A 12087-nucleotide genomic window follows, 5' to 3' on the forward strand; every position below is an offset into this window, starting at 1 on the left:
TAAGGTCAAGGTATTTTTCATAATCAAAATTGTGTTTGCCAGTAAGCTATTCGGTACCCACCCCGTGTGGCAAAACATGATTCTTTTATCCTTCTACGCGATTGAACTATAGCAAATTGGTTGACAGTCAAAGCTGATACACAATCTATGTTTGACGGATCAAACAGCACAGGGAGATCTAGAGAGACACCACCACGCGGCCAGCTAAACTCTACAACCTAAACCAGTAAAAAAACGGGTCTCAGAACAATGTCACCCCCAATAGGCCAGTGATCTGCTTCCATCCGGAGTGCAGCATTCCAAGCACCCTGTGGTAATGAAAGTAGGTCTAGTAGCACACGGAATACATAGAACATTTCATTAGAGGCCAAACATTAACTAAATGCATGGTACTGTAAAACATACATGTTTGAGACATTTGTGGGTCACAATTCAGTACACAAACTAAAAAACAATAAGTTGCCTACTGTTGCAAGAAAAAACAGCGGTCACAACAGTTAATACAATTACTAGACACGGTATGCGGAGGTGGTGAATAGTGTTGACAATTGACACAAGGGGTGGAATTCCAAAACAAAAAACTAAAAAGGTCTATCGTAAAAAGAAAGGTGTGTCTACTATGTTTTATTGATAATACTCTTGGGGTAAAGCAGTTGCTTACTGCTGCAATTGTCTGTCCTCTCCTGTAACCCTGAGCCAGATTCCACCTCATCAAGTTGCTGCTCAGATACACCATGGGTTTTTCTTCCCCCCTCTGGGGTTTTCCCTTGACAGGGATGATTACCTGATGGTCACATTGTGTACCCCTTTAGGATCCGTGCCTGGAAGGGGACACAGTGGCTGCTGACAAAGGTCGGCCTTAGCACCACACTTCTCGCTGTACCCAGAGTAGTAAGCAAGGGTGAGATCTCTGTGTATATAAAGTGATTCTGTATCTGAATTTCTTTAAGACTGTTGCTGGAGATGGGCTGCTACTGAGGACTCTATTGTGGCCACACTCGCTGGACCCTGGCTCCTTTGTCCTTGCAACCGGCTCCTGTCCAAATGGTAGTATCCCATTCTGGTGTCTTCTTTTACTTCAGTCCTCCTTGCTAGCTGAACTGCATGTTTTATTGTGGGACATTTTCCTGGCCTCTGCAGCGCTGCCTCCCTGGCAAATCCAACTGCCATAAGGTTGCAGTCTTTTTGGCTTGTAACTTGGGTGGATTGCTGCTGCCCCACCTCAGCTGCATTTTGGGACATTCTCTATTGCCTCCTGTCATTGCCCTTTTGTGGGACAGTTTTTGCTGGCTAGCAGACCATTCCTGCTCCGCGGAGCTGCCCTGGAATCCTGGTCTCTTTCCTCTGTGCTCTAGTTGCTGTCTTTGTGAACACGGGTGCGTCTGTGTGTTGTGCTCTCATGTGTCCTTAGTTGCTCCTTTAAGTCTCTGTTCAAGTTTAATTCAACACATGTCATACAAGGTACAGAGCACTTAATGTCACACTTCTTAAATATACATAACGGCATGCATAATGATTCTCCAGTAAGCCTTTTAGTCGTCTGGATCCTTGCTGCATTGTGGGTTGAAGTTTGTTTATTTTATAATGTTCTACCGTTCTCAAGGGCCAAATCTTTTCCATTCAGTTCTGTGAGTACTAGTCCCCCAACTCCTGGCGTCTTGATATATCTGGTGTTGCCGCCAGCTGTTTGATTGTTTCTGCATGTTAGGAAAGATTTCTCTTGTTGCAACTTTCCTTCCATAGTTCCTATGGAACCCGTTCTTTTTGCTCTGTTAAACCTTTTGTGACTTTTTGAAGGGGGTAAAGCCTTCAGCTTCACTTCCGTTTTGCTCATTGTTATGGAGAAAATGATCATTTCTTCACACTATCAGTACTGGGAAACTTTTCCATTTTAATTCTTGTACTTTTTAACATTGCACACAGCACCTTACAGTGTGGAGCAGTGAAGATACATTTGTATCACCATACACTTTTTTCACTTGGGTCCCAGTCCACATCACTGGTGCCAGGAAGTCTGGGAACGATGTGATACCAGTAGATGTCCCCGATTGGACAACTAATGGCAGTTTGAATGGTGAAGATCCTTACCATTGGCATGGTTGGATTTGCTTTGAACTCGGATTTTGAATAAGAGGACTCCTCCTGCAGCCATTCTTAAGATCTTCATTGGAGCCAGGAATCCTTTTGTTATAAGAGCTACCTATCGATGACCTGAGGACGACTTCTGCAGTGGCCCAGCAACCTCTCCAGTGACTAGCCCTGTGAAGCCCTGCTTCTCTGCCTGATCTGGGAAGACCCTTTTAATTGCTTTAGCCATTGGACTAGTGGGACCAAATAGACTACAGACCTTCTCGAGGATCCAGGCCCTCAGAGCCTTTGAAAGTGTCTCTGGCCTGTCCGGTGGGCTGACGAGCTCCCTTGTGGGCTACCGCGCCAAAACCGTCGCCGTTCCATGTCCAAGCCCGGGACACGGTTTGGTTGTCAGCTTGTCCCACAAGTCACCACCTCCTCCAATTTTAGCTCCCCATCTTCAAGAGAACCTGTCCTGTAGCAGCTTCTCTGACCCCGATTGGAAGGATAACTGTGATTGCCTGCAAACAGTGATCGTCACTGGAACTCTCCTTCCTCCTCCATCCTGTGAAGTGTCCTGAAGAGGTCTGCATCGTTGGAATCAGCATTTTCACATTGACTGGAATTGAATCTTGCAGTTACACACAACCTTAAGAATCCTCGAACCTGCAACACCTGGGCACCCTTCACTGGATCAAATAACGGAGGACTGCACTCCCAGCGACCCCCCCCCCCCCACTCCCCCCCACCCCAGTCGACCGAGTGTGATCCATAGGAAAATCGGGAATCAGGGGGTAAGTAAGTATAACCGGTCCTTTTGTAGGATAACGTTGGGAACAGGTCCCTTTGTCTCCCATCTCCCTCTTGCTTGCCTTTGGTCATCAAGCTTGGGTCCAGTATCCTGGGTTAGCCTTGGTTCTAGAAGAGAGGAGAGCTTACCTGTCATTGTTGCTGAACTTTCAAATAGTTTGGAAGTATTCTGAATCACAACCACAAGTCCATTGCATCCCTTTAGAGAGTAAATACCTGTGAGAAACCTTGTGTTGGAACTGTGTGTCTTTCGGGCATTAGGCCCCATTCATCTTAGGGTTTGGACCTGCAAAGATTAGCTAATTGAACCTGTGACTGGTTCTCATACTTTGAACTGCATCTGCATTACTTACCTCTTTTACATTGAAAGTTATTTGATGATGTATTGTGAATGGACATACTGGTTATTTTATGTATTTGTATAATACTTGATAATACTACCTGCTAATTTCATTTTTTTGTGTATTCTAAAGGCCTAAATGAATGACTATTTTTTTAAACTGACTATCTAAACTGAATTATTGTGTATTATCTTGTTTGGACTCATTGATGACCCCCTGACCACACTCTCCTGAGACTATTGCTACCTTGATTGGGTTTCGTCGAACTATCAGAGCTCCCTGTTCACCGTAACTAGGGTGACATCCTAACATCGGCCCACCAGGCCTGATTTTAAAAATCCATCTAATCACATGGAGGCTGCTTTCTTGGCATGCATGCATGCATACATGTAATTATTGGCAATGACTCAGAGGAAATTATGATTGTACCTGTGGATTCATTAGTGTGGTCAAACACCCAACACACTTTCCCACATATGATCATTCTAAATGATGACATTGGTATCTGTACCTGTGTGTGTGTGTGTGTGTGTGTGCGTGTGTGTGTGTGTGTGTGTGTGTGTGGCAGTTGACCTCCCCCATGCCACTAGTGTGGGCGTTTGTGTCTTTTGTACACCCCTTCATGTCCTCCACCACTTCATGATTTCCATTAGAGTGTGTACTGCAAGCAAGTTCTGCAATAGTTTGTCCAGCAGCACTGACCCCTTGGAGGTGTAGGTTAGCGAGTGGGTCTTTCTGCTCACTTATGTAATTGCTGATTACATCTATCCCAGGGGTGTCCATCTCCAGGCCATGAGGGCTAGAAACATGTCGGATCTTCAGGATACCCCTATTTGCATTCAGTGATTCTAAATGTATGCATATTTTTTTGTTCATGAATATTAATGAGAGGATATCCTGAAAACCTGGCGTTATTCTAGCCATCAAGGAGCTGGACCACCCTGACTGCACTCGGTCACCTTCCTGGCCACCCTATTTCGTATCGGATGCCATTTCTGCTTTAGGGATGCTTCTGGATGGAGTTTGCTTTCTTCCAACGTGGTATCCTGGTACATGATGGAGTTTTGTAGGTACTGCTTTGAGGGTAGTTTTCATGGTATTTGGATACTATCCGTGCCGGATTATATGCCATGCGCACGTTTTTGATGCAGCGTCATGCAAGTGACCGCATTTGATTTTAGTCATGCACATCTCTCAGATGTGCAAGAAACCAGCACATAATTTTAGATACACCTCTAAGTACCCACTTATTTGCACTGTCTTGCACACAGTGCATTTTTTGATGATTTTATTTGTGAATCCCTGGGGTGCAATGATATCCACAATGGCACAAGTGCATCGTTGTGCAATCATGCATCTCATTGAAAAGCATATGATTTTGAGAATCTACCCACGTCTGTACTAAATGACTTACAAATGGTGAAAACGAGTGTAATGATGGATTAAAATCGATCTGCTACACATTGAGCACTTTTCCAGTTGACCTTCGAGTTCAGTTTGCTTCCACGTCCTCTATTAAGATCACTTTGGGTAGTACACATGAAGTTGTCATATCAATTATGGCAATATGATCACATTATTCTACACTGGGAATCACCACCTCAATACTATTCTTAGTGTTGCTCGGATGTGTTCTGCATCTCCCCATGCCAATATCTGCAAAACTCGGCCAATTAATCAAATGCTTGAATAGTTCTCTTCCTTACATACATAAGAACCAAACTGAGATGTGCCACTTTCTGTTCGCACTGTTTCTTCAAACCTTCTATTAGCATTTTTCCTACACTCATTGTCAGTCATTTGGGCCTTTTATTAAAGTATAGATTCCTTCATGACTGCATTCATAACCATTCATATACCCATCATTAGATATGTTGCTATTAACCTGCCCATCTTTTCCCTTCTAGTGTGGCACTTGGTTACCTAGATTTGTCACCGGGATTTTACCTTTATTGCAATATGGCTTTCAAGGGATGGCTTAACCTAACTGATGGTCAGGCGTTGTCACTTATTTATTTGCTATGGACAATAGTGCTATACTCTTTTAATGAACATTTATACTCCGAGGTTAGGCGAGTGGAGAACCTAACACAAGGCGGGGTTGTGAGATGCCACATCTGAAGGAGTATGACGTTTCACAATTCTTCTTCTTCTAGGGTCGCGAAGGGATGACCTGCTACTACCTCACTCATGGCTGGGCTGGCCTTATCGTGGTGGTGGAGAACCGGCATCCGAAATCCTACCTGCATGTACAGTGTGACTGCACAGACAGCTTCAACGTGGTGTCCACGAGAGGGAGCCTGAAGACACAAGACAGTGTTCCTCCATTGCATAGGTATGCAAGTCTTCCTCCACAGCTGGTGCTCCGTGAGCTTGATTGTTACTGTAGTGGCGATTGGCTGCGCCACACCTCATCTCAGTGTTTCTTTGCATACCACATCTTACCACTGCCTCTGTTAGCAAATGGTCCTGTAAGTAATTATAGAAAGGTCCTCCCTATTTTCATCCTAAATGCTGTTGTACTGTGCAGTTCTTGTGGTCAATGTGGTAAAAAAGGTGAACCTGGACGGGAAAAGATTTCGGCTTTGCACAATACCGCCTGTTACCAGAGCTCTTAACCCTTGGTCTTTGTGTAATGGTTCATTTGAGGGGGGGGGGAAGCGCTTGACTGATGGATTCCTAAACGCCTGATGTTCCAAATGCCTGAATGAAGATTTCTGTCAAATTGGAACATTCGACAAACCATTGAATGTAGCATAATAGTTTTTAGAGCTTCATAGGTGGGCCGAAAAGGAGATCCTTATGATCAGGGTGCACTTTCTGAAACTGGAGGATCAAATGTAATGTCGGTGGTTTTTGGCATACAGGGCGCATCACATGAGCGTGATGGAACTGAAAACAATGTTCTTCCATCCTGGAATGCAAAACAGGTGACACCTTCGGACAACACTATGAATTCTCCATTGGCGCACGCTCATTCCTCAGTGAAGCTTCCAAAAGCTTTGAGGGAGTTCAGCAGTGGCGGCTGCTTTCATAGGGGGGCGCACTGCCCCCCAGCCAGTGGCCCCAGGTAGTGTGACATGTTGAACAACTGCAGAACAGATTCTGAAGTTTTGAATCTGTTCTGCATATAGGAGCACAGTGTGGCAGCAACACCACTATAAATAAATAATTATCTCCCGGCTGCCGATCAATTGTGTCTTTATGGCTGGCTGGGCCCAGGGCCAGCTGTTACAGAGGGGCGCGTCCCGATTTACGCAGCTGTTATACTGTAGAGTGCGTGGAGGTCGTAGCTCCACGCACACTACGTAACCCATCACAATCTGAACTGCTGGCGGGCGCTAGAGGGGTGGCCCCGCCAATACATAATTTGTGCGCAAATAGCGTATCTCCTACAGTTAGGCCCATAGCAACAACAGAATATTCTGAATGTCATTGGCTGTTTCCCAGCCAATGACATTGAGTGTGGGTGGGGTGATAAGCATTTGGTGCACATGTGGTGACGGTGCATGCGTGCCACTCACTTCCCCCAAAGTACTGCTGAGTTTGGTTGTGCAGAGCCGCTCAGAGAACAATCCCAGCATGCACGGCCTGTTTCCAGCCCAGCAACTAGGTAAGTAAAGTTACTTTAATTAATGTACATTAATCTTTGTGACTGCCTGCCTGGCCCTTCATTCCCCAAGACAGCACTCCAGTCCAGGCAGAACCATCATCCTGAAGCCCTGTTTTAGGGAATGCAGGGCCTAGTTATCGAGTCCATCTAGACTGCGTCAGGTAACGGTTGGGTAGTAGGCCCTGCATCGACACTTGAGCAGCTCACATGATGAGCCTCACCCAAGTCAAGTGGTAGCCTCCTACATTCGTTAGGAATCGGATTCATTTCAGATGAAGGGGAGGCCAAATAGTTGGGTGGATGGACCCTTGCCACCCCCAAATGTAGTATTTGGCCTTCCCTTGATGTGAAAATAAATCGAGTTAGTGTAAGGGAGGACCAGCTAATGCGGACCATTTTGTTGAAGTGGTATTTGCGAATGCAATTTAGAGTGCTATGAAGAAGCTGCGACGTGCTAGAAAGCACTATATTAAACTTATAGAAATGTTGTATCCTTAATGTAGACAGGCACGGTCTGTTTTTGGCATTCCAGTGGGCTATCTTGAGGCTGCTATTGCGGATTACATGGCACGCAGAGAAGTACTGCTTCAAGGCGGTTTTGTCGCAGTTCCCAGGGTGCAACGTTAGGCCGATGGGAATCTTTGGAAAAAAATAGTGGGTAGCAAAATGGCCTGGAAAAAATGCTCTAATGTTTATCAGTACCTTCCAGGACCACAAAAGGTAAAACTGATTTTGCACATTTCAGAGAAAGGTATGGCGGGTTGGGGCAGTTGGTGTGATGCAGGTTGCAGTGTAAACACTGCTCTCGGAATACAATGCAGACACAGTTCTTTTCTTTATGGGAGTTCATCTTGCCATGTCATTTACAAAGTCTTAAAATTACCTTCTGGCCTGCGTCTTCTGATAAGGTAGAGTAGCGGCGGGTTAAGCGCTGGCTGCAGAATGTGCTTATAGCTGTTGAAACCAGGTTGGAAACCCAAAGAGACACTTTGAGGATTTCCCTTTTCATGTATGGATTTTTTAAGTGTTCCAAAGATATGGTGCCATATGCAGTGGGCGCTATAAGAAATGTCATGCATGTCTCCTTAATATAACACGATTTAGTCAATTAGAAATTGACAAAGTATTCAATACACAATTCTGAAATTATTTCCTTCGTCCAGAGATTAAAAGTCACTGTGATTTTCAACGACTAATATTTGGGCGTAAACGCCACGAGAATTGAAAGCGTGGACAGGTGTATTTGTAATCAACAGTTTAGCCCGGAAAACACTCTGTGGGACTGTAATGAAATGTAGAAGATTACAGAGGGCTAGAGGGGACACATGTGCTTTGTTGGGAATAGTCCAGGTGCAGTACTTTCTGCTGTTCACCCGAGTGCCGTTACGGTCAACAGACTTAATCCAGGCAATGGAAAAGGCGGACAATTATCAAATGCAGTGACCAAAATTAAAATGGCCCCTACCTCTACAGCACCAACTGCTGAACCAAACTTTAGCCCATTTCCAAATGCTTTCCATTTTGCAAGCAAATTGGTATGTGGCGCATAGAGAGAAAAGATGATTTGCCAAGATCTCACAGCCCAGCAAACTGGGGTAGCAGTTGACAAAGTATCAACTAGTACACTTCTTTTCTCTTAACGAAATAAGATAAACTTAACACTTAAGGGGGCTATTTTTAATTGTTTTTGTAATTTAAAATCACATCGAGATGCTACCCTCCTCTCTGTTTCTAGCTCCATGCATCGGAAGCCAATGCTTCTGGGCGCATCCTTTAAAGAATAGCCGGACGCATCCATTTACAGAATAGGCTAGGGGGTGGCCATTTTATATTGCTCGCTTTAGCTACTGGAACACAGCCTTATTGCGTTCCTATTTCCGTCTATAGCTGTCAATGTCTGGTGGAACAGAAGTTCTGCGCCTGCTGCGAAGCTCAGCGTGCAACCTAAAGAAGTCACACTTCCTCAAGGCTCTGTGCCTCCTTCACACTGTCCTGGGTGCTCACCAAACACATTTCAACTTGGACATCAATGGCTCACAAGGTGATTAGGTTCAACAATCAAAACAAAATATGGATTTGTAATGAGCGCCCATAGGTTTTTGGGGCGCAGCAGAGGCCTTATGCTTTTTGTAGCAAAAAGTTGAGTATAGACACACAAACTTGGTGTCATTGGATTCGAATTTTAACAAACATTACGCTTCCTTGGTGTGACCTGCGTTTAATATAAAACACGCTTGCGACAGCAGCAAAAAGTCAGACTTTGAGGGCAATTTTCACACATTTCCAACAATCACTGTTTCTCCCTTTCGTCCCTAAATCGGTCTTTGGGTCATGTTAGTGCTACATAAACACCAGCAACAACTTAACACCCCTCCCCACTTATGTCTACGTGGTGCATGGCAGAAGCTGGGGAAAAATGCTGTGTTGCTCGGCTTAATGAAAGCACTGTAATACTGTGATGTGATTAAAAAAACAATCCGTGTGTTTACTAGTTTTAAATAATTATAGTATTTGACCCACAACGCTTTTACTGAAGCTGGCGTGGAGTCCACTGTGCAGTCACACTGGGAGACTTCTCATGTGAAATGCACAGTTAGGCATATACATGTCCTGTTTGTTAACTTTTGTGAGACAAGCGTACCTGCCACTAGCCAAACCTTTTGGAAAAGGTGGTCTTTATTTTTACCAGTATGAAATTAGCCTCCATAATCCATGCTACTCATTTTGTGATTTTCGGGATGGCACCTCCATGATCTATGTGCACCTTTTAAAATTGACTCCTGTAGTACTTCTACCAATATCACACCATTGAAATGCATACTTGGGTAGTGGGCACTATTTTCTCCTCTGCCATGCTACATTAGCCATCCACCACTTTCCTTTTCTAACCCCTATCACCACATGGCACCCTATGTGATATGTGGTCATCATAGAAGCTTAGACATCAAATCACCTAGTCTGGATCCATATTCCTCTTGCGCTCGTCCTACACAGTCCCTTCTCTACCTGCCACCAGCTGGCCAGCTCCCATATCTCACTCCTCCCCACCCTCTCACTTTCCTTTTATACATACACCATAGTACAAGCTATTCTCAATACAACTACTGCAAAATACAACATCACACTTGCACACATAAGAATAATGTACCACCATTAGTATGTAAAACCTAATGCTTTTATGTCACATTTCTGTGGGTTTGGATAGTAAATTGCACATTTTGGAAGCCATTTTTCAAACCTTTTTATAGGGGGAACCCTCCCGCACCACCATTGATGTGAGTTGGGCTTTCTTGCTCGCTACCAAGTTCGCCTGGAGAAATTTACGCCCCACAACCTTTAAAAGTCACCAGCCGCCACTGGAGTTCAGAATACCTTTGGGGCCTTTGACCAGACTGAACCATGCTCCACATGAACGTGGGCTACATTTGGAAATTGTGTGTCTGCCTTCAAGTAGAATGTGCGATTCCCTGTTCTGAAACTTTTCACCTCTTATGAAATAAAGTATCAGCAGTTTGCCTCGTGGGTGGAGGGGCAAACATGTTGCCTCTATGAATAATGCTAGTCTGAACATCTTTACACCCCCTACGCTCTCTACTGACAAGAAATGAAGGCATCCAAGTTGCTCTGTTCGTTCCTGACCCTTGTCTCAATCACAGCCCAAAGCTTCATATGCTACCATGCCATGCCGGCTTTTAAAATAAGAATGGTAACGTCCTTGAATTACCCTGGCCCCTTTCATCTGACAGTATCAGCAGAGCAATGGCGGCAAGTACATCAACCAGGCGGTTCGCTTGGTTGAGAAAGTCGGGTTTTGCCCCAGATATTCAAGCCAGGCTCTTGAACATGCCATTTGATGGCTCTTCTTTGTTCGGGAAAAAGGCGGATGACAGTTTAGAGAAACTGCAAACTTCAAAAGCAGCAGCAAAATCCCTAGGAGCTGCAATCCGTCAGACTCCTTTTCGTCCCACAGGAACCTCTGCGAGGGGAAAGTCCTTTCGCTTCTACTCCTCATTCGGAAGAGGTAGAGGACGACCGGCTCAAAGGGGTCAAAGAAGAACTACCCGAGGTGGACGGGGTAGATATTCTAAAGCCGCAGCAACAGCAGGTGCCTCTTTACCATCGGCATCTGCATCAGCCGCCCCAAAACCACTCTGAGGACTCCCCTCACAGGACACCTGTAGGAGGCAGGTTGACTCAACATCTGACGGTATGGCAGGCTATCACGTCAGATGCTTGGGCATTGGAAACAGTCGCCCAGGGTTACTGCCTGCCTTTCCTACGTATACCTCAGAGTCATCCACCGGGGATCAGCTCTCAGAAAGCTCCAGATCCGCTCCTCTTGCAGGAAATTTTGGACCTGCTAGAGAAAGGTGCCATAGAACCGGTACCTGTAGCGGAGAGGAACAAGGGCTGGTACTCCTCTTACTTTCTCATTCCAAAGAAAGACGGAGGACTGAGACCCATCTTGGACTTGCGAGAATTGAACAAATTCTCAGGAAAGACAAATTCAAGATGGTCACTCTTTCTCAGATCCTCCAGGCCCTTCAGTTTCAGGACTGGTTGGTATCTCTGGACCTTCAGGACGCTTATTTCCATGTGCCTATCCATCTCAAACACAGGAAATACCTGAGGTTCGCAATTGGCAACTCTCACTATCAATTTCGAGTACTGCCTTTTGGGCTGACCTCCGCCCCGAGGGTCTTCACCAAGTTAATGTCGGTAGTGGCTGCAAGTCTAAGGAGGGAAGGGATTCACGTCTACCCCTACCTGGACGATTGGCTGATCAGGGCTGTTTCTCCGGAGCAAGCTCAGATCCAGCTAAATCACGTGTGCTACTCCCTTCACAAGCTGGGCTTCTCCCTCAATTTAAAGAAGTCTCAAATGATACCATCGCAGAGACTCCAGTTCATAGGAGCGATCCTGGATACTTCCCTGGGAAAAGCCTCGCCACCAGAGGTGAGGGCTCAAGATATTCTACAAATGGTTACCAAGTTCCAACATGCCCAACGTCTCCCAGCTTTCGACTTTTTGAGGTTGCTAGGCCTCATGGCATCCTGCATTTTCCTTGTGCCAGAGGCTCGCCTGAGAATGAGATCCCTCCAGTGGGCACTGAGGACTCAGTGGTCACAATTCTCAGGGAGAATGACAGATCTTCTTCAGGTTCCCGGCAGGGTGGCTCGAGACCTTCAGTGGTGGGCCTGTCAGGAGAACATTCTGAAAGGAGAACAGTTTTGGCAACCCTGGCCGGAGATA

The 12087-nt window shown here is 45.4% G+C and overlaps 1 protein-coding gene across 3 annotated transcripts in view; it reads left to right on the plus strand.

Moving 5' to 3' along the window:
* CAPN15 (calpain 15) overlaps positions 1 to 12087 on the plus strand; it is a 776524-nt gene that overhangs the window by 707052 nt on the left and 57385 nt on the right. For all 3 annotated transcript variants that reach the window (XM_069646897.1, XM_069646898.1, XM_069646899.1), the window contains one exon: positions 5378 to 5556. In XM_069646897.1, coding sequence (XP_069502998.1) covers positions 5378 to 5556 — 179 coding nt within the window. The remainder of the gene's footprint in view (positions 1 to 5377; positions 5557 to 12087) is intronic.

Source organism: Ambystoma mexicanum, chromosome 2q (genome assembly GCF_040938575.1).
Source record: "Ambystoma mexicanum isolate Mex_15411 chromosome 2q, UKY_AmexF1_1, whole genome shotgun sequence".
NCBI classification, from domain to species: Eukaryota; Metazoa; Chordata; class Amphibia; order Caudata; family Ambystomatidae; genus Ambystoma; species Ambystoma mexicanum.